The sequence below is a fragment of the Sturnira hondurensis genome, unplaced genomic scaffold (genome assembly GCF_014824575.4).
Source record: "Sturnira hondurensis isolate 20B ecotype Veracruz unplaced genomic scaffold, ASM1482457v3 Scaffold0016663, whole genome shotgun sequence".
NCBI classification, from domain to species: Eukaryota; Metazoa; Chordata; class Mammalia; order Chiroptera; family Phyllostomidae; genus Sturnira; species Sturnira hondurensis.
Window position 1 is genome coordinate 3,223,921 of NW_028089294.1, and position 22,762 is coordinate 3,246,682.

A 22,762-nucleotide genomic window follows, 5' to 3' on the forward strand; every position below is an offset into this window, starting at 1 on the left:
AATAGTGTCTTAAATTGGGCTTCTGAGAGGCTGGCAATTTCCTGGTCACTTAGGGTTATTGGCTCTGGGACTTTGAGTTCCTCTTGCTCCATCTTTTGGGCTGTTCGTGCCTGTTAAGTAGCAGGATCGGAGCCCTAGGTTTTCACCAGAGCAGGGCAACTCAGTGGCTGGGTGGTGACATTGTATGTGGGGGCGGGGTCAATGAGGGACAATGGCTTCCCTTCGCCGCCTGCTGCTGCGACCCCCAGCGGCACTGCAGCCACCACTGTCACCAGGCCCATGCGTTTCGTTCCACTGCACTCGAGTGTGCCACCGCTGTCAGCCCTCCACCACTGGGTTCGTCCCCTGGGGCCTCCGTGGTCCGTCTCACTGTGCGCGAATGTGCGACCTTGGTCAGTCTGCCCCGCACCCCGACTGGCTTTGGACTGCCCGCGCGCCTAGCGTCTAGGTCGGGGGATCTGTCCTGCCCGACCCAGCTCCGTTGCTGGTTCCACCTCTCTTACCATCCCCGTTGAATGGTTTGTAGCTGTCGGACTTCCATATAATTCCGTGTTCTGGTCTTTGGATGTGTTCTAGTTCTCCAAAACTTTTGTTGTAGTCAAACTTGGTTGTGGGAGAAGGCACAGTGTTTCCACCTATGCCTCCATCTTGGTGGAAGTCTCCAGATACACATTTTAAACATTCATTTAACAAATACTTATTGAGTGTTTATTTAATCAGAACCTGTTACAGGCACCCAGTGATTTGGCAGTTACAGTGTCTGAGCTTTGTGGAGTTTATATTCTGTGTATAAGCAGATAATAAATACTTAGTATGTCAGGGAGTAAATTATATTGGAAAAGAATGAGAAGAGTAGAGGAATTACTATTTTATAGAGAGTAGTTAGGGAAGACGTTTTTAAAAAATATTTATTTATCTTTAGAGGGAAAGGGAAGGAGAGAGGAAGAGAAACATCAATGTATGGTTGCTTCTTGTGCATCCCCTGCTGGGAAATGGCCCCTGCTGGGAACTGGCCTGAAACCCAGGAATGTGCCCGGACTGGGAATCGAACCGTGATCCTCTGGTTTGCAAGCCCGCAAATTGGTTTGCTCAATCCACTGAGCTACACCAGCCAGGGGAAGACATTTTTGATAAACCAATATTTAAGCTTCCTGAAGGAAGTGAGTGAAATATGTAGCTATCTGGAGAAAAGAAATGTGGAAGTACATGAACCCCTCAAGGCATGAGCTTTCTTGCTATGTTAAGGAACAGCGAAGAGGTCACCAATCATAGTGTGCAGAGAATTTTGTGTTTGTTAACATTACACCTATAAAATACAGATTTATTCTAAGGAATAGAAGCTTCATGAGGCACCTCACTTAAGAAAGGGAAACAAAGTGGTATAGTGGGAAGAACATAAGCAGGAGACTTAGTTAGGGGTAAAGTGACCTGTACTGCAGAAGTTTGAAGAATCAGAATTCTATAATGATCAAAATTATGAATGTAAGTTGGGGAGAACTTCACACTTTCATTTGGTGAAAAATTATGATAAAAGGGGAAACATTGTTCATATGTTAATTTTTTTCCTGTGACTCAGACGTTGGACCTCAGTTTCCTCATGTATATTTGGACTTACACTAGCCAGCACTGAGGGCCTCTTTAGTAACTTTTGAAAGCTCTTTCTTGCAGCAAATTGAAGGTGGAGAGCAGTCCCCCATTCCTTTACTAACATGTTTTTATCTACCTTTTAAAGAATTGAATGCAGGTGCTTTTTTTTAAAAGATTTTATTTATTTATTGGTGGGGGTGAAGAGAGGAAGAAAGAGGGGGAGAGAAACATCAATGTGTGGTTGCCTCTCATGTGCCCCCCCCCCAACTGAGGATCTGGCCCGCAACCCAGGCATGTGCCCTGACTGGGAATCAAACTGGCAACCCTTTAGTTCACAGATGGCACTCACTTCACTGATCCACACCAGCCAGGGCTGCAGGTGCTTTTATTCAGTGCCTTATGTTGTCTGATCTGTTGGATCCAGACATGTTCTGTCCAAAAACCTGATCATACCTGTGCAAACAGCACCTTATATCTGAAAGAATAACTAACAAAATTTACCTGTAAGGTGTATAAGCTAGCATTCCTACTGATACTGTCCATATATTGTTGCCTATTAAGAGGGAGCATATTCTCACCTGCTAAGAAGGTGTGCAGTATGAAACAGACCAAAAAAATGTTAAAAACCCTTTCTTAATTGAGCTATAGGTAGTATCTTTCCTTGTTAATGAGATGGTACCCAAAACATGGCAATTTCAGAATTTAGGACAAAGGGTGCTTGGTTTAAGTCTATTTTAGTGTGAAGAGCAGGAAGGGCAGGAAACCAAATATTGCATTAAAAAAAAAAACTTAGGTGTTGGGTCTTTTAAAATGGGCTATATAAACATTAGTTACATCCCTAGTTCTTGGCTTGTCCAAGTATTCACACAAGAATTTTTTAAAAATTCTTAAGAATTTTAAAATACTCAAAAAAATTCGAGTGTCTTTAATTATTATTAATTCTCACCCAAGAATATTTTTTATTATTGGTTTTAGAGAGGGAAGGGAGAGAAAAAGAGAGACATCAATCAGTTGCCTCCTGTAAGCACCCTCACTGGGATCAGTTCCCATTCAGGGCACAACCTAGGTATGTGCCCTGAGTGGGAACCGAACCTGCACCCTTTTGGCGTAGGGCATCACGTTCCAACCAACTGAACCTTCTGGCCAGGGCCAGATATTTTCTTTATTTTAAAGGGAGACCAAAAAGGACATGCTTATTGAAGGTAAAGCTAAAGCCTCTTTTTAGTCCTGTTTAGTTAGAATTTCATATGTAAGTCTTTATTGTTCACCTGGGGGCTTCTCTCTTTCTACTGTAGTTGAGAAGGAGCTAGAAAGAAATATTTTAATATCTGAAATTTATTTCTTGAATTTCTTACTTTCAGAAAATTAAATGCAACTTGGTATGTGCAGATGAAATGAACATTTTTCCCACTTATTTAGTGCTTAAAATAAGTTTTTCTGTATCTTACATTGTTGAAGAAATACACATCTTTTCTCTTTGCCCAAAGAAAGACTTTTCCAGGGAGTAAAAATAATCTAAAAAGTATTTAAGCATGCCTTGACTGGTGTAGCTTAGTGGATTAAGTGCAGGCTGCAAACCAAAGGGTTGCTGGTTTGATTCCCAGTCAGGGCATATGCCTTGGTTGCAGGCCAGTTTTCCAGTGGGGGCCACATGAGAGGCAGCCACACACTGATGTTTCTGTCCCTTCCTCTCTCCCTCCCTTCCCCTCTCTCTAAAAATAAATAAAATCTTTAAAAAATTTTTTTAAATGTTTAAGCAACTTCTATAGCTGATATTTTCAAGTAATTTAACAATCACAGTTGTGAACAAAACAGCAAAGCGAAAACTGATTTTAAAAGGTTTAGGTTCAAGAAAGTAGTAACTGCACCTTGGCTTATTACAGTAATTAGTATAAGAATTGGTTAGCAGATGTGTAAGACTTGGTTATGTCTCTGTTGTAATCTCCTAAGTGGTGAGGCTCACAGCTTTTATATCTCCATGGTGCACCCTCACTGCCCACCCCCATGTAATTAAGAATTCAGTAAAATTTACCAGCCGGTAGAACTCTGCCTATAGAACAAAGAAAATTAAGGTAGTACTTTAGTACTTGGTCAAAATTTTCAAACCTGGGTTCTTGTTCTAGCCAATAAAACTAACTGCATAATATTTGTCAAGCACCACAACTAGAAATTTTTTCATCTGTGAAATGAGATTAGTTTATGTTCTTTATATATATATATTTTTTGTTGTTGATTATACCATTACACTTGTCCCATTTCCCCCCTTGATTCCCCTCCACCCTGCACACCCCCTCCCCCACCATTCCCTGCCTTTAGTTTATGTCCATGTGTCTCAAGTTCTTTAGATTCTATATTTCCCCTACTATTCTTGCCCTCCCCCTGTCTATTTTTTACCTACTGTCTATGCTACTTATTTTCTCACCCCTTCTCCTCCTCCCACTCCCCTGTTGCTAACCCTCCATGTGATCTCCATTCTATGGTTCCACTCCTGATCTAGCTGTCCTCTTAGTTTGCTTTTGTTTTAGGTGTGGTTGTTAATAACTGTGAGTTTGCTGTCCTTTCACTGTTCATCTATTTATCTTCTTTTTCTTAGATAAGTCCCTTGAACATTTCATGTAGTAAGGGCTTGATGATGATGAACTCCTTGAATTTGACCTTATCTGAGAAGCACTTTATCTGCCCTTCCATTCTAAATGAAAGCTTTGCTGGATAGAGCAATCTTGGCTGTAGGTCTTTGGATTTCATGACTTGGAATACTTCTTTCCAGCCCCTTCTTGCCTCCAAGGTCTCCTTTAAGAAATCAGCTGACAGTCTGATGGGCACTCCTTTGTAGGTGACTGTCCCCTTATCTCTTGCTGCTTCTAGGATTCTCTCCTTCATTTGAGTCTTGGCTAATGGAATTATGATGTGCTTTGGTGTGTTCCTTCTTGGGTCCAACTTCTCTGGGTTGGTCTGGCTGCTTTTTCCTGCCTGACCCCACTCCGGCAGCCACTGACTCTGCCTCTCTTACTGGTCTGGAAGAATGGTTCGTTGTTGTCGGACTTCTGTACAGTTCAGTTTTCTGTGTGTTTTGGTTGTGTTTTTGTTACTAAAACTTTGTTGTCTTTAAACTTGGATGTGTGAGGAGGCACAGTGTTTCCACCTATGCCTCCATCTTGGCTGGAAGTCTCTAGTTTATATTCTTATTAATTCAACCCCCCCTTTTTAATTTGGGGATCTACGTATTTTCTCATCTGTTTTTACAGTTAGACCTTTCAGTTAGACTTTATGATAGTACAAATCAAATTACTTGTTCAAAGTCCAAAGACCCTTACAGATTACATTGTTTCATTGGAATTTTAAAATATATCATTACCGCAGTACAGCTGGGTCATTAATTGGGGTTTCAAATCTTATGAAAATTAATTGTTTTTAAGAAAAGGTTTAGCCTGCCTACAATGTTCTTTGTTGCTTGCTACTGTAAGCTGTATTGTAATCAATATTTCTAACATCTTGTTTATAAGTCTGTTGTTTAGCTATCTGATTTGGGGGGGCTAGAATTGTTAATATCAAAGAAAAAGCTCACACTGAGTAAAGATTCTTTAATTTTCTGTCTATTTGCTGGAATTAGGTAGCATTGCACTGCAGCTAGACTTTAGTTCAAGGTAAAGTGCAAATTCCAGTTTTGATGGGCTTTTTAGTTCTAAGAATTGGAAAATTATTTTAGAAAATGAGTTCTGAAAGTAAAAAATATGAGGAGAAAGATGCTTTAACATATAAGCTTTCTCAGAGTTTAGAGGGCTTTCTGCGGGCAGTAGTAGTACCCATTACACAAATCAGGAGAGTTGTGGCCCAAACCCCTGATGCTCTGCTGTTGCTTTTAAAATGCTGTTTTTTGTTGTTGTTGCTTTGTTTTTTGATGTCTAAGTCCAGAAATAGAGAGAGGTGAGAAGAGAAGAACTGGAGAAACTGATCCCGGAGCAGAATTACCCAGTGGTAACTTCCTTTTCCACTCTGTCTGAAGTTTTCCTTTCACTTTCTTACAACCTGTGAAAGATTAATAAATTTTGATAATTTTATCAAAATTAGTCTAAAGACTTTAGTCTAAAGACTAAAGATCTTTAGATCTTTAATCTAAAAGATTAAAGATCTTTTAAATGTATAAACAACTTTAATAGTTATGTACATCAGTATGAATCATTTTGGCAATATTTCTGTTCCCAGAACACCTGCAATAACTATCCCACAAAGTTTGAAGATCATTTCACAACTTAGAGCACTTTGGAGGCAGGACCACTTCTGGGAGATGCTGATTAGAAGGTTAACAAAACCTAAGGAGACTGAAGAGGAAGTGCCAGGAGGTGTGTGAGAAGGACATAGAAAAGAAAGTGTAGCATCAAGTATTTCAAAGTTTGTAGTAGCATTCTCTCTTCTCAAAGATAATAGAGCAGGAACATCATCTTCCACTTCTACGTCCCACTGTTGGGATGCAGAGCTCAAGCTAGTGTGTTTTGGATTGTAATAAGTAAGCTTTATTGTCAGGTCATTGGACTTCCGTGGATTTGCCTGAGGACCTCACCACCTGCCTGACAATACTGTCTAATAGAAATATAATGTATAGCACAGTCTAATGTAAAATGTTCTAGTGGTCACAATTTAAAAAGTAAAAAGAACACAGGTAAGATTAAGTTAATATATTTAACTCAGCCTGTCATTTATCCAGAATATCATTTCAGTGTGTGTTCAATATAAAAGATCATTACTGTGTAGATGTTTTACCTTTTTCTGTGCTAAGTATTCCAAATCTGGTTTGTGTTTTACACTTAACGGCATATCTCAGTTAAGACTAGCCACATTCCAAGTGTTCAAAAACCAGTGGCTGTCATTTTGGACAGTATGGATATGAAACATAGTTTTAGAATGAAAATGTTTCCCAAGTTCTAAATAATAGAAAAATTTTTGTAATACAGTCTAAAAATTCATTGACCTTTCTGAGTCTTGGTTTTCTCTCCTGTAAAGTGGAGCATTGGAGTAGGTGAGCTCTAAGATTTCTTTTGGTTCCAGTATTATGTGTGTCTAGAGAAACTAACTAATGATATTTTTGTAACAATATCCCACAAAATTTCTTCTTCTCTAGTTAAGCTGTCTTTGATCAGATTCAATTGAGAATATTTTATTGGACCATAAGCTAGTAAGTGGTAAAGCTGGGTTCAAACCACAGTCAGTCTTTATCACTAAGCTTGTGTTCTCTCCACTATACTGTATAGTCTCCTCAGTCCCAGGAATGTTTATGGTGCCAGGGTAGGAGATAAAATGTTGAGATCAATTACATTTCAGGAAGCAGCAGCTTTATTATTGAAACTGATGGCTTTTTATGCTGTGTTTACTAATTGTTATGAGATAGTTTAATTTCTTTTCCTTCCTTCTTTATCCAGGCCACCAGGCTTTGTTTTAATATTATAAATCATACTCTTTGACCAGTCGCATGGACTTTCTATCCCCTTGACTTTCATGGTATTTTACAGTAAGGATAGCCAGAAAGAAGCAGTGGGGTAAAACAAGCTAATTAAAACAAGTTAATTAACTGTGAAGACCTTTGACTATAAGATCAAGAAGCCTGACAGCCTCAGAATAAAGTCTGCAGTGAGAATTTGACTCATCGTGATTGAGGATAAAAGAGGCCCCAGTTCCTTTAAGTATTGTACCTAATCCCCAGGGTAGAAGGCTGTCTGTCTTCTTTTAAAAAGAGGTTGCAAACTAGTGACCTCTGTGCTGTATGCAGGCCAAAGGTGTGTTTTCACATGGTATTTTCTTTTCTTCTGGCAAAGGAGTAAATATTTTAAAATTGGGAAATTTCTCAATGAGGTATACATTTCCTCGCTCCTGGAAGATGAGAAAATCGAGCAACACTGGGCCCACTTCTTCCATGGAGTTGACTAACTCGGCCTTCCTGAGATGAGGCGTGGGGTATGCCAGTCCTCCCCCACCCGCAGTCATCCTGTCTTCTCCCACTGCTCTCATTTTGCATTTCCTGCCTGGGCCTGTGGATATGTGTGACCTCTGTTTTAGAGTGCACATGATAGAGTTAGGGGACTCTAGCATATTTGCCTATACTTACTGTTTTCAGGACAGTCACTCTAAAGCGGATGAAGAGATCTTACGGTGTGTTGAATCTTGCATTATAAACAGTTCTAGACAGTGTTTAGAATGGTCAAAAATCCTTCTCAAAGGGAAGGTAATGCATATTTGTTGAGGATTTCCTTTTTTAATTTACATTGTGATGTCTTCTTTGATCAATAATAATCTGAGAATAGTAGTATTTTATGTATTAGAAAAAATGATGGCAAGTCACACAGCTAGCAGGGGTCCCAGTCGGTCTTTTCCCAAAGCTCTTGTTCTTTCTACTGTCGTGTATGTATTGCTCCCCTCTCAATCCCAGAAATTATTTGCAGTGCCTAGGTTACAGACTTGGTCTCCAAAATATATACTACCAGTTTACAGGCAGGGAAAGCATTTTTATCCTAACAAGCGTTGCCATTTTTACATTAGAAAAGTTGACAAGCACTAGATAGGAAGGTAGTTCCTTTACTTTTACTTTAGTCGCATGCTCTGCTTGTCAGCTGAGGAAAAAAAAATCAGTATAGTATTCTCCTATTAGCAACAGAAAGCTTTTTTTTTCCCTTTGATACTATCCATAACCTATTCCCTTTGCTGGACATGCAGTCTCCTGTAAATGGTGATAGAAGCATCAATTAAAGGTTTTATTTTTCATTCAGAAAAGATTTATGATATGCTTCTGTGATCAGAGTTTCCAAATGACAGGATATCTGCCTTTAAGAATTTATGTTCTTAAAAAAAACTAAGAATTTATGAACAAATTCACATCGGTAAGAAAGTAAACTTAAAAAAAAAAAGACAAGACACAGATAAAGATGATTGCGGAAGGGAAATAGTTGCAGCTGGTAATCACTGAGTTATCAAAGTTCAGCTATTCTAAAATTCATCAGGAAGGAGAGCCCACTGAGATTCAGAAGTAATCAAGACATACATCATGTGGTGTTGAAATCATGGCGTGGGAGGTGTTAGCCTGTTCTTAGATCTTAGAGACTGAGCACACTATGAGTAATAATAATAAAAATAACTTGAACTTCTCACCCATAATAAGCACAATTTTTAAATCTGACTCTGAAGAAATACTTGCAGGCATTTAGAAAAGTTAATGTGTCTTCCCTTCTTTCAGAGTTTGCATTATATAGACTATTGAAATTATTATGCACCTCTCCTCCTTAGCAGCTTAGGTCATTATTAGAGGTCCTCAGGTTGCATCAGCTTCCAGTTAATGACCACATTTTCAGTCTGTTTCTGATGCTGTTTTTGTGTTGCATCAGGCAAGTTGGCAAGTGCTAGACTCTTCCTGTGCTTTGTATTCAGTCCCTTGTTTTCTCCTTCTCTGTTAGGTTGTTTTATAACCATTTCACAACCACTATCAACATTTATTAAACCTGTCTGTGCATAGGTGGGGATAGTGGGGCCAGGGATGGGTTGCCTTTTTTTTTTTTTAAGGCATAAGAAACAATCTCATCTGTTATGCGAGGTATTGCTTCCATTTGTAAAAGGTGTATAATAAATACTTATTTGTTCCCAGTCAGGACACATGCCTGGGTTGCAGGCCAGTTCCCAGCAGGGGACTCACGAGAGGCAACCATACATTGATATTTCTCTCCCTCTCTCCTTCCCTTCTTCTCTAAAGATAAATAAATAAAATCTTTAAAAAAAATAAAAATAAAAAATAAAATAAATAAATTCTGATTTGATTCTAGAGTTGTCTTTTTGGCATTTTTAGTTTTAAACTATTGCAGATCTTACAAAGAACTATTGGTTATGTAAATAAAAAATGTTTTAGAACCTATTCTGCTAACTAGAAATTGTTTTGTAGCACTGTCTTTATTATTGAATTTAATTGCTTAGCTCCAAGGCTGATTGTAGGCACAACTGTGAAGTAAAGGACATTGTCCTCTATCCCTCTCAGCCCTGTTCACAACCAGGGGTAGCAGGGCTCATAGTCTCTCCCTCTGTCCTGACTTACAAGGGTAGTGGACTCCTCTCTTTGTGGTAGGTAACTCATTAAACATCAGTAGGTCGATCAGGTATGTGGTAGAATGGTTGTTGTCTGCCCTGATGATCTCTTCTTTTTAACTGTTAGAGAAACTTCCATGACAAAATTTATTTTCTTTTTATTTTTCTACTTCAACCTTCCTGGCTTTGTTGAAATGTGTCAACTTAAACAGACAAATTCTGTTTTGGTTATGAAAATAGTTATTCTCATTTAAGGAAATGACCATTCATTTTTTCCTACAGCATTTTGGACTAGAGCTTTATACAAAAAGACAATGATATATAGATTTTATTGTATCACAATAATCCACTTTTCTGTATTGTTCAGAAAAGACATCTGATTTAATTTTTGTCTTGTGTTTCAACAGAAGGAGAATATGTTAAAATGTTTATGCGAGGTCGACCAATTACAATGTGTTTTCCCTCTGATGTTGACAACTATGATGACATCAGAACAGAACTGCCTCCTGAGAAGCTCAAACTGGAGTGGGCGTATCCTTTTCTACCATGACAGTAAATTTTTTGCTTTGTTTGAGAAAAATGAGTTTGCCTAACCTCTGCCCAAATGATTTTTATCCCAGAAAAGTAAATGTGGTAAGCATAACATCCACTTGAGAAAGCAAGGAGATGTCAGCTCTGATCCTATCACATATTTTATATATTATGCTATTAAGCAATTAAAATTGCCAAAATTAATGTCTTCGAATAGGGCAAACAGTATTCTGTTTGCTGATCATCACAGCAGGTGTTTGTGATATAGTAGAAAAGTCACTGGACTGGAATTGAAAGACTGGGGTTTGAGTTTCTGCTCTGCCACTTACTGCCAGTGAACCTGACTTTCTTCATTTATAAAGGAGTTAATAACCCCTACCTCACAGGTCTGTCGTAAGACTTAAATAAGAAAGCATCAGTTTTAAGTATTTTGTAACCTCTGAAGTAGTGTGAACTACTAAGAGCTCAAACTAACAAGATTGCTATTAATTCCACAATTAACTTTTGTTCTCAGCTAGACTTTTTAAAGAAATGACTGTAAAATGGAACACTCACCCTAGCTGGGTAGCTAAGTTGGTTATAGCATTGTTTTGCTATGCCAAGGCTGTGGGTTTGATCACTAGGTAAGGCACATACAAGAATCAACCAATGAATGCATGAATAAGTAGAACAACAAATGGGGGGGGGCGGTGTGTCTTTGTCTCTCTCTCCCTTTCCCTCACTCCTCCTTTCTCTTTCTCTCTAAAATCAATTAAAAATATGTTTTTTAAATAGACATTCTCCCTACCAAACTTTTTAATTGATACTCGGCCTATCAAACTGTGCCTGGCTATCTCTGATTTATCATTTAGGTCAAGCATAAATGTCACTTTCTCATGTAGTCCTTTTTTTGATCCCTGTTTTTCTCTCCATTTACATGAGGTCCTCTTTTTATAATGTGATTCTTCTAGCATCCTCTTATTTTTCTTTCCACAGTTTCTAATGATATAATTGGCCTTTATTTTGGTCAACTCTGCCAGGGTATAAGCTCCAGGGACACTGGCCCCACACTGGTTTTGATGTTTAGCTCTGTGCCTGACACATCAGGAACTCGGTGTGTGTTTTGTTTGGTGAGTGGGGGAAACTAAGATCCAAACACAGTGGCAGGCATGAGTTTTCGAGTTCCAGTCCAGTCCTCTTTACATTGTACCTTTCTGATTCCCTTAAGTATCCTTCACAAATTGTTAATTTAACACCTTAAAAAATTTGTTTGTTGAAAAACTTGACTCTTTCTTTTAAGATACGGCTATCGAGGAAAAGACTGTCGAGCTAATGTTTACCTTCTTCCTACTGGGGAAATAGTTTATTTCATAGCATCAGTAGTAGTACTATTTAATTACGAGGAGAGAACTCAGCGACACTACCTGGGTCATACAGACTGTGTGAAATGGTTGGTATCATTTAACGTTGCTCTTTTTTTAAATTTCATACCCTTTTTTGTTTTTAGGGTTTTGTAAAAATTATGGTTTTGTTGGAAATTTCTTATGGAGAGCTCAGAATTTAAGGTATTACAGGCATTTTGTAGAATATATTTTGAAAAGAAAAAAGGACTTACAGGCCTCCAAAATAGTTGGTGTGATATCAGCAGCCATAAAACACATCACCTATAATTCTCGATTGGGACCTCTTCTGCTTTCTCAGATCTCTCCTGGTCCTTTTCTTCCAGCCTGTAGTATCAAGTGTATATGAGGCTCACTAGACCTTTAAAGCTATCTGAGAGTGATTATTAGTTACTGAATATCATTGACTAAAATCCTTTGTCTATGTAGGTAAATATTTGGACTTGATTTTCTTTTTAGGAGGAAAAAATCATAATTGAATAAGGATCACAAGTATCCCATAGGGTGTCAAACTGTAAAAATGTGAGAACTAAATATTTAGGCCTGTTTTAAAATTACTCAATTAATTTTACTACTTTTTAATTAAGTTCAGTAATTTATTGCTTGAATTTATTACTTTGCAACATTTAAAAGCTCCTCTGTGTTCATACTATTCTTGCAACTGTATCTTTATCAGAAAGAAATTAATATATAACTATTAGAATATTATATGGACATTGTTAAACTTTTAGAGATGATTAAAATACTGCCTTTTACACTGGAAGAATAACATAGAATTATATATTACAATAGTAAAAATTGCAAACAGCCTGTCACTTAGCTGGGGACCAGTGAAGTTGTAAAGTACCCATAGGTTTCCATGCAGCTATTAAAAAGGCATGAGGAAGCTCTTTATGTACTCGTATTAATATAGAAAGACCCCTAATATGTACCGGTACTCTAAATTACAAAGTTACAAAGTGCACAATGTTTTACCATGTGTGAAAGGGGTGTGCAAAATAAACACTTACCTTGGCTTCCATATATGTGAAAATTTTCCAGAATCAATAAAAAGAAGCTGATTAAGATGGGGCAGGGTAGGAAAGAGACTTTTCTCAGTATGTCCTTTTATACCTTTTTATATTTGAACCATGCAATTATATTACCTAATCCAGAAATTTTACTTGAGTGTGTGTCCCACTAGAAACTATAATTGTCATTAGGCAGTCTCCACAAAGCTTCTTTATATCCTTAATTATAGGAGTTCCATTCAGCTAAGTCCTCCGATGGCTCTCATGGTGCTTGTTCTGTAGTAACTTCGCTGTGATTTTGACATGGCTGTGGGAGGGTGTGAGCGCAGCACTGACCTCCTCCACCACCTGGACTGGAACTCCAGAAACCTTACTTTTAAAAATGTGTTTTAAAAGATATTCCCACTGTTAATGTGTTAGATTTTTAGTTACTTTTAATGCAGTTCACCTGAATAAAGGACATAAACTAGTACGAAGAAATAGTGTTAGTTAAAGAAACGTTATTAATAAACTCTATCCTCCTTAGTAATCAGAGAATTTTAAACAAGTTATTATTTATACCAGTCAGGTTATCAAGTCATCATAAGAGATATAATTCTTAAGGGGAAATTATGATGAAACTTTTAAAACATACTTATTTCTTGTGATAGTTCATATTTCTTAAGAACAGTATCTTATTGGTACTGTTCTTCTGGAAAGCAATGAGCAATACATATGAACAAAAAATGTATATTCTCAGGTTGAGCTTGCCCCTTGGTTGCAAGATGTAGAAAGACTCTACACATGAACATGAAGACATCTTTTTAAATTTTTTAGTAGTTATGTATTTATCATGAGGAATGTGGGCATATATACTGTACTATTTTCCATTTGTACTTAAAAATTTCTTGTCCTAAGTTTGACCTATAAGAATGTAGCCTTAAGAGCTAATTAAAAGGTTAGAGGCACTAGATGTGAAGATGTTCACCCTTGTGTTCCTTTGTAGAAAAGTAGAAATAATAGAAGAGCTGTTAGGTTAATAATATGTATAAAATTGTGTAGCAAAATGGAAAAATGCTTGTTTTAATAGATTAAAATTATAATGTAATATTGCATCTTTGTTGTAATAAGACCACATGAATAGGTATATGAACATATAGGTGCAGGACTAGAAAGGAACCTGAACAAATGAAAATAGTTTAGGTGAAGGGATCAAGTAAAAACAGGTAAAAAGTAACCTCATAACCATAGACAACAACATGGTGGTTACCAGAAAGGAAGCAGAGGGAGGTAGAAGAAAAAGTAAAACAACAACAACAAAAAAAACCAGCTTAATTTATTATGTCACAATTATGAATAAGTATTTTCTTCAGATTTAGTGTTTGATAAATTTGTTAAGTTTAGAAGAAAGAAGTACGGCTGAAAACTTAGAAAAGAAAGTCTTTGATAATTGGTGTTTCTTTGATTTGCTAAAGAAAATAAGTCACGATGAGATCTTCTTAATGATTGAAAAACAATTTTTAAAATGTTCATAGATACTAAGGCATATTTCTGCTGTTTCACATGCTCTTCCTGTTTTTAAAATTGTCGTTAATACTGCTTTTTAGCCTTGCCGTGCACCCTGACAAAATTAGGATTGCAACTGGACAGATAGCTGGCGTGGATAAAGATGGAAGGGTGAGTGTGTGGCTTTATGTCTTTTGTACCTGGTGACATTGCTATTGGAATGGATTTGATGGTACGTCTTATTATATCTCATTTTTATTCTTCTAAAACTTAACTACGGAGATTTTTAGTATAAACAAGGAAAAAAATATTAGATTATAAGAACATTCCAAAAAACAAAAGAGAATCATATTAAAAGATTTTTTTCTAAAAAAGAAGTGTTCTCTCTAAGGAAACTATTTTCTCTATAAAATGGGAAGACTGATAAGGTTGCTATTTATTTATTTTTTACATGGAATAAGTTATCAGTGCATGTCAGCAGTACTGCAGTTTCCCTAAATTGAAGGACCCCTGGATTTTATGTATGAGTATCACTGATAACACTTAAAATTTTTTTAGTTACTATTCAGTAACACTAAATAAGCTTAAGTTACAAATCTCTTATTTGTAAGGCTCAGCAGTGAAAATTAGCAGTGAGTGACTAGCAGTATGTGGCTGTACTCACGGCATTCTCTGGCTTCAGTTTCTTTAACAAAAAAGAGTTGGAGGGGTAATATTGGATGACTTACAAGACCACTTCCATGTCCAGATTCTGTTTTAAGAGCTGTTTGCTTAGCAATTTATTGAACACTAATTTTTTTAAGTATTATTTTCCTAGAAATAAAGGTAATGCTATAAAACCAGGGTCTCCACAGCAAGTTTTTCTGGGTTGGAATCCTGGCTCCACCTTTTACTGCTGTATAACTTTGGACACGTTATTTTAGTCTTTGTATCTCAGTTTCCTCATCTGTTAAATGGTGATTATAATAGTACATAGCTCATAGAATTATGAAGATTAAATAAGTTAATTCGTGTGATGTACTTAGAATGATGTGTGTGGCACTTAGAAATTACACAGATCATCTCCTACTGCTACTGTTACCACTGTTGTTACATGGTTATTTTCAAGGTATGAGGAGAAAATACCTGCTCAGGATTGTTAGGGGGCATATCTAAATGTAGTAGGTATTTTTACTAGATATTTATTCATCCCCATTACTTTTTAAAGATAGCAAATAGTTCTGTGCTTTAGTGGTATTTATTGGCATCCACCCATGTACCAATGAGTTCTGCTGTCTTGTGTTTCTCCCCTTGGTTTTGCAGCCTCTGCAGCCCCATGTCAGAGTGTGGGATTCGGTTAGTCTGTCCACACTGCAGATTATTGGACTTGGGACTTTTGAGCGTGGAGTAGGATGCCTGGATTTTTCAAAAGCAGTAAGTAACAATTTTTAAAGAAGTAAGCAGGTGGTGGTATAGAGAAGCTGAAAAGAAGTTAAGCTCAGTTTTGTGTGTGTGTGTGTGTGTGTGCGCGCGCGCATGTTCACAGAAAGTGATAACTGAATTGAAATACAAGGTGTGAGCCAGCATCAGTACTTACTGAAGTACCTTGGTTTAGACAGGATCCAAGATATTACACTTATACTTAATTCTGTTCTCTCCTGAAATAGAATTCTAGTGCACTATCAGGAAATCACTAGAGGAATACATGCTAGTTTTAATTGTGAAATTAAAACAAGCAGTAAGATGTGCTTTTGTTTAGTTTGAATGATGGAGCTCTCTGTTTTATGTAGAAAATTCTCAGACATGTAACTTGGCCGATTATGCACAAATATTGTCTTTTCTTAATGTCATGTTGTAGTAAGAGAACAATCAGACCTTTGTATTTATTCACAAAAGTCATGAATTATCTTCGTTCTGAATTGATGACAACATGAGTTTAAAATTCAGGGCTTAGCAGTCTTACTTTACCCTTGAGGCTTTATTCTGAGGGGAAAATAAAACAATGTTACTCATTTAAACATTCTATTTACTCTTGAATTATATGTAATTACTACAAAGTATATAGGAGACTTGCATGTTAAGATCCATAATTTTTAATTTTAGATATAAATATTCCTCCAGATTTTATTTGGTCTCATTTATACTTTAGAATATATTTATGTATTCATATCATCTCTTCAGTTCCTATCAGCAGCTGTGTTTGGATTATGGGAGTTTTGTAGAGGACATGGAGGAGGAAGGGACATTTTTAGAACAGAAAGACAAATTTGGGTGGATATAGTAATGTTGCTAGCGTGAAGGCACTGTGAATGTCAAGAATCAGATGAGTCAGGAATTAGGGGAAGGCGTATAGAAAAGGAGATAAAAGGACAGAAAGGAAATACTTTTGTGCTATCTTATTTTTCTCTCCCTAAACTCTTTGTAGCAGGAACTGTAGTCATCTCATTGATAGCACTGCTACAAGTTAAGACAATCTTGGATTGCCTCCTACTCTAACTTTTCCTGGGTTAGGTCATCCTTCCAGTACAAGGAAAAGATCTGGAGGAGAGAGTAAGCTCTGCCCTTCCTTGGTATTTCTCTTCGCCACAGTATTTCTTTGTTCCATAGACATCTAAGGCATATGCTGCAGATGCTAGTAGGAAAAGAATAATTTATAAAATGACAGCAAATTCACAATTATTAACAGCCACACCTAAAACAAAAACAAACCAAGCAAACAACTAGAACAGGAACAGAACCACAGAAGTGGAGATCACATGGAGGGTTAGCAACAGGGGAGTGGGAAGAGGAGAGAGGGGGAAAATGTATAGACAATAAGTAGCATAGATAGTAAGAAAATAGAGACTTCCACCAAGATGGAGGCATAGGTGGAAACACTGTGCCTTCTCCCACAACCAAGTTTGACTACAACAAAAGTTTTGGAGAACTAGGACACACCCAAAGACCAGAAAATGGAATTATACAGAAGTCCGACAGCTACGAACCGTTCAACGGGGACGGTAAGAGAGGGGGAACCAGCAACGGAGCTGGGTCGGGCAGGACAGATCCCCCGACCTAGGTGCTAGGTGCGCGGGCAGCCCAAAGCCAGTCGGGGTGCGGGGCAGACTGACCAAGGTCGCACATTCGCGCACAGTGAGACGGACCACGCAGGCCCCAGGGGACGAACCCAGTGGTGGAGGGCTGACAGCGGTGGCACACTCGAGTGCAGTGGAGCGAAACGCGTGGGCCTGGTGACAGTGGTGGCTGCGGCCCGGGTGGGGGTCACGGCAGCGGGCGGCAGAGGGAAGCCATTGTACCTCTTTGACCCCGCCCCCACATACAATGTCACCACCCAGTGACTGAGTTGCCCTGCTCTCAGGGCAACTAGGTGAAAACCTAGGTGAAAACCTAGGTCTCCGATCCTGCTACTTAACAGGCACGAACAGCCCAAACGATGGCGCAAGAAGAACTCAAAGTCCCAGAGCTGATAACTCTCAGCGACCAACAGATTGCCAGCCTCTCAGAAGCCCAATTTAAAACACTATTTATCAGGATGCTCACAGAATTGGTAGATTACAGCCACAAATTAGAGGAACGTATGAAGGCTAAACTAATTGAAATGAAGGGAGATGTCCAGGAAACCAATAGCGATGGAAAGGAAACTGGGACTCAAATCAATGGAATGGACCAGAAGGAAGAACAAAACATCCCACCAGAAAGGAATGAAGGAATGAGAATTCAAAGCAATGAGGAGAAAATTAGGAACCTCCAGGACATCTTTAAACGTTCCAACATCCGGATTATAGGGGTACCAGAAGGGGGAAAGAAACAGTCACGAGTGGAAAACTTATTTGAACAAATAATAAAGGAGAACTTCCCCAGTCTGGCAAAGGAAATAGACTTCCAGGAAATCCAGGAAGCTCAGAGAGTGCCAAAGAAGTTGGAACCAAGAAGGAACACACCAAGGCACATCATCATTACATTAGCCAAGACCAAAATGAAGGAGAGAATCCTAGAAGCAGCAAGGGATAAGGGGAAAGTGACCTACAAAGGAGTACCCATCAGACTGTCAGCGGACTTCTCAAAAGGGACCTTACAGGCAAGAAGGGGCTGGAAAGAAGTATTCCAAGTCATGAAATCCAAAGACCTACAGCCAAGATTGCTCTATCCAGCAAAGTTTTCATTTAGAATGGAAGGGCAGATAAAGTGCTTCTCAGATAAGATCAAATTCAAGGAGTTCATCATCATCAAGCCCTTACTACATGAAATGCTAAAGGGACTTATATAAGAAAAAGATGATGAAAAATATGAACAGTGAAAGGACAGCAAACACACAGTTATTAACAACCACACCTAAAACAAAAGCAAACCAAGAGGACAGCTAGATCAGGAGTGGAACCATAGAAATGAAGAACACATGGAGGGTTAGAAACGGGGGTGGGAGGAGGAGAAGAGGGGAGAAGGCACAGAAAATAGCATAGATGGTAGGTAGAAAATAGATAGGGGGGAGGGGGAGAATAGTGGGGGAAATATAGAATCTAAAGAACTTGAGACACGTGGTCATAAACTAAGGGGGGGATGGTGGGGGGTGGAGTGCGGGTGGAGGGGAATGAAGGGGGGGAATAGAACAACTGTAATGGTATAATCAATAAAATATATATATAAAAAAAGAAAATAGAAAGGGGGAGGGCAAGAATGGTATGGGAAATGTAGAAGCTAAAGAACTTAAGACACATGGACATGAACTACGCGGGGGAATGTGGGTGAGAGAGGGTGTGCAGGGTAGAGGAGGATGAAGGGAAAATGGGACAACTATAATAGCATAATCAATAAAATATATTTAAAAATTAAAATAATTTTTATGCCCTGGCTGATGTAGCTCGGTGGATTGAGCATGGGCGTGTAGCTCAGTGGATTGAGCATGGGCCTGTGAAGTAAAGGGTCACCAGTTCGATTCCCAGTCAGGGCACATGCCTGGGTTACAGGCCAGGTCCCCAGTAGGGGACACATGGGAGGCAACCACACATTGATGTTTCTCTCCCACTCTTTCTCCTTCCCTTCCCCTCTCTCTAAAAATAAATAAAATATTTTTTTAAATAATAATAATTTTTAAATGTCACCCACAGTTGCTTTTCTTAAACTGGGAAGCTTAAATTATGTGAATGAAAATCATTTTGGAAAAATAAATAGAAAGGATTTTAGTTACACTTTTATTTTGTTTATTCATATTAATGTATAGCATGGAAACCCAAAATTGGCAAACTTTAGCCATTAATTTTAGCTTGTTCCATCAAACTATCAAAACTTAGAAGCAAAGTTATAAAATTATGTACTTTTCACTCCTGTTTCAAGGGAATATGCTTTAAATACAACAAGACAACAGGGAAGCATAAGATGCAGAAGAGACTAGCAGTCTTCAAAATGAATTATTTGCTTTCTCTGAATAATAGAAGTGACTAGATGGCAAGTAGAAATCAACTTAGGGGGGAAAAGTTTTAAAAGAAAATATTTTTTAGCCCTGGCTGGTATAGCTCAGTGGATTGAGCACGAGCCTGCAAACCAAAGTGTCGCCTGTTCAGTTCCCAGTCAGGGCACGTGCCTGGGCTGCAGGCCAGGTCCCCAGTAAAGGGCACGTGAGAGGCAACCACATTTTGTTGTTTCTCTTTCTCTCTCTTCCCCCTCCCTTCCCTTCTCTCTAAAGATAAACAAAATCTAAAAAAAAAATTTTAAGAATATTTATTGTATTTCTGAAGAAAACATAGTCTTAGTAAGTAGTATATTCAGTATATTCCAAGGACTTATAAGTTTCAAGGATTTGGGATTATCTTAATGTTGGCAGTTTTAATAATGTGGTATTTTTGCTTAGAAAGTCAGTCTTATATGAAAAATTTTGGGGGGAGGATGGGGGGTGGGATGGGATGGGAGTAATAGACAGAAAACTATACTTGAAAAATAATTAAATAAAAAAATTGAAAAAAAAGGAAAAAAAAGAAAAATTTTAAATGCCTTTAATTGACTCTCATTAGGACTCAGGTGTTCATCTGTGTGTTATTGATGACTCCAATGAGCACATGCTTACCGTGTGGGATTGGCAGAAAAAGTCAAAAGCAGCAGAAATAAAGGTAAGTCGAAATTTTTTCAATTACTATCTTTTAGATTACATTATTTGTTTTGCACATTTTTGGAAGTATATTGCATATTTTCTGTTTGCAAGACCTTACCAAATGGCCAGATCCATCAGATTTACTGATTTGTCATCATTTTATGGTATTTAGGGCACCATTCTTATGGTATTCTTAAGATAAAATATTAGGGATATTTCAAACACATTGCATTTGCTACTGAAATGCAAAGTAGATGGATGTCTGATCTCAAAATTAATACTGACTACTACTCGACTACTACTTTTTAAACAAAATGTGTTATTTCATTCAATGTTTAAAGCTTTAAACATCTAAAGGAAAATTTCATTCATAGGAGTATGGCTGATGTAACTGAAAAGCATGTGTAACGACAGCTTTTTGGTCTTAATTATGTTTGTTGGATTATTATAGCATACTTTATAGTAGCTATTGAATAGTGTCAATTCTTTGTGTGGACCAGGCTATAACTTCTAAAAGAGAAATGTAAGGTTAGCATTGCAACCGCATTCACATGGGTCAGAAATGGCCTCCCTCTGACAGGCTTTCAAAGGGATTCAGAGTGACAGGATGACTAAAAAAAGCCTGTGACATATTTGCTGTACTCTTAAATAACATCACATTCCTCTTTAGTTTCGAGCCTCTCTCTCTCTCTCTCTCTCTCTCTGTCTCAGCAGTTTTGTTCTGTATGAGCTTCCAGCTTTCAGCTTGTTGGTTGAAAAGAGGTCATGTTTTTCAAATAGTGTAAGTTAATCTTTTGAAAGAAATAGAGTAGATTTGATTGTACTGGAGAGAACTATAAGACATCAGGAAATATCAGACTTTAAAAAGTATAAAGAACTCATGGACACAGACAACAGTGCAGTGATTGCCTCCGTGGAGGTTGTGGAGGGAGGTGGAGGAAGGTGCAGGGGCTAAATGGTGAAGGACGGAGACTTGTCTCGGGGTGGTGAGCATACGGTACTGTGCACAGATGAGGTACAGTGGGGCTGTGCACTTGAAACCTATATAACTTTGTTAACCAGTGCCATCCCAATAAATTTAATAAAAAGGGAAAGTAAAATAAAAATATAAAGATATAGGTAATCTTTCAGTGGTTATTTAGAATAATTTGAATTATTCAGAATAATAACATTGAAACATAGGGAAGTTACAGCAAATCGCACTCTGTGAATTTTGATCCTTTGTAATAAAGGTTACCAGATGAAGTCTTGTGGTTTTCCCCCTACTGGTTATTCCTTGGTCTGCTTTCCAGGACCTTACATGTTTGTGTTACTCAGAGTTATATCTTATGTCCTCCACTGACATCATATACTGATACCATGGCCTTAGTTACTATCTGCTGTGTCCCACATCATTTACTTACAGCACACATCTCTCTCACAGATTTAAACCTACATTTCTTCCTGCCTGCTAGGCATCTTTATTTGAATGTCCTATCCCACAAGTCAAAATTGACATAGCCACATCTGTACTAATCATCTTTCTTTCTTTTTTAAAAATATTTTATTGATTATGCTATTACAGTTGTCCCATTTTTTTCCTCCCCTTTACTCCCCTCCACCCAGCACTGCTCTCACACTAGCATCCCCCACCCCCTCTTCTTGGTTCATGACCATAGGTCAGACATATAAGTTCTTTGGCTTATCCATTTCCTGTACTATTCCTAACCTCCCCCTGTCTGTTTTGTACCTACCATTTATGCTTCTTATTCCCTGTACCTTTTCCCCTACTCTCCCTCCTCCCCCTCCCTGCTAATAACCCTCCATGTGATCTCCATTTCTGTGATCCTGTTGAAGTTGATTAGTTTGTTTCTGTTTCTATTGTTTTCTTTGGGGGGGGGGGGTCCAGTCATTGATAGTTGTGAGCTTGTTGTCATTTTACTGTTCATATTTTTGATCATCATCTTTTTCTTAGATAAGTCCCTTTAACATTTCATATAATAAGGGCTTGGTGATGATGAACTCCTTGAACTTGACCTTATCTGGGAGGCACTTTATTTGCCCTTCCATTCTAAATGAAAGCTTTGCTGGATGGAGTAATTGTGGATGTAGGTCCTTGCCTTTCATGACTTTGAATACTTCTTTCCAGCCCCTTCCTGGCCTGCAAGGTTTCTTTTGAGAAATCAGCTGATATCCTTATGGGAACTCCTTTGTAGGTAACTGTCTCCTTTTCTCTGGCTGTTTTTAGGATTCTCTCTTATCTTTACTCTTGGGCAGTGTGATTCTTGGTGTGTACTTCCTTGGGTCCAACTTCTCTGGGACTCTCTGAGCTTCATGGACTTACTGGAAGTCTGTTTCCTTTGCCAGATTGGGGAAGTTCTCCATTATTTTTTCAAATAAGGTTTTAATATCTTGCTCTTCCTTTTCTCCTTCTGGCTAACCATCTTTCTTAGCTCCCAGCCAGTTTCACTTGTCAGTGATTAACACCACATTCTACTTAGTTGCCCAAGATAGATATGGCTCCTTGTCCCTTGCTTCTCATACCCAATCATGTAGCAGGTTCTCTAAACTCTATTCCAAATGTCTGTATTAGAACTCTTTCCGGTGCAAGTGACTGCAAAATAAGTAAAGCTATCCAAAAAAGAATCTATCAATGAATTTTTAATATATTTATT

The 22,762-nt window shown here is 38.1% G+C and overlaps 1 protein-coding gene across 1 annotated transcript in view; it reads left to right on the forward strand.

Moving 5' to 3' along the window:
• The window catches only part of EML4 (EMAP like 4), a 150,347-nt gene that overhangs the window by 89,499 nt on the left and 38,086 nt on the right, over positions 1-22,762 (forward strand). Inside the window, 5 exon segments of the mRNA XM_037066486.1 lie at positions 10,050-10,173; positions 11,453-11,602; positions 14,149-14,218; positions 15,350-15,460; positions 20,032-20,127. Of these exon segments, the coding sequence (XP_036922381.1) occupies positions 10,050-10,173; positions 11,453-11,602; positions 14,149-14,218; positions 15,350-15,460; positions 20,032-20,127 (551 nt within the window).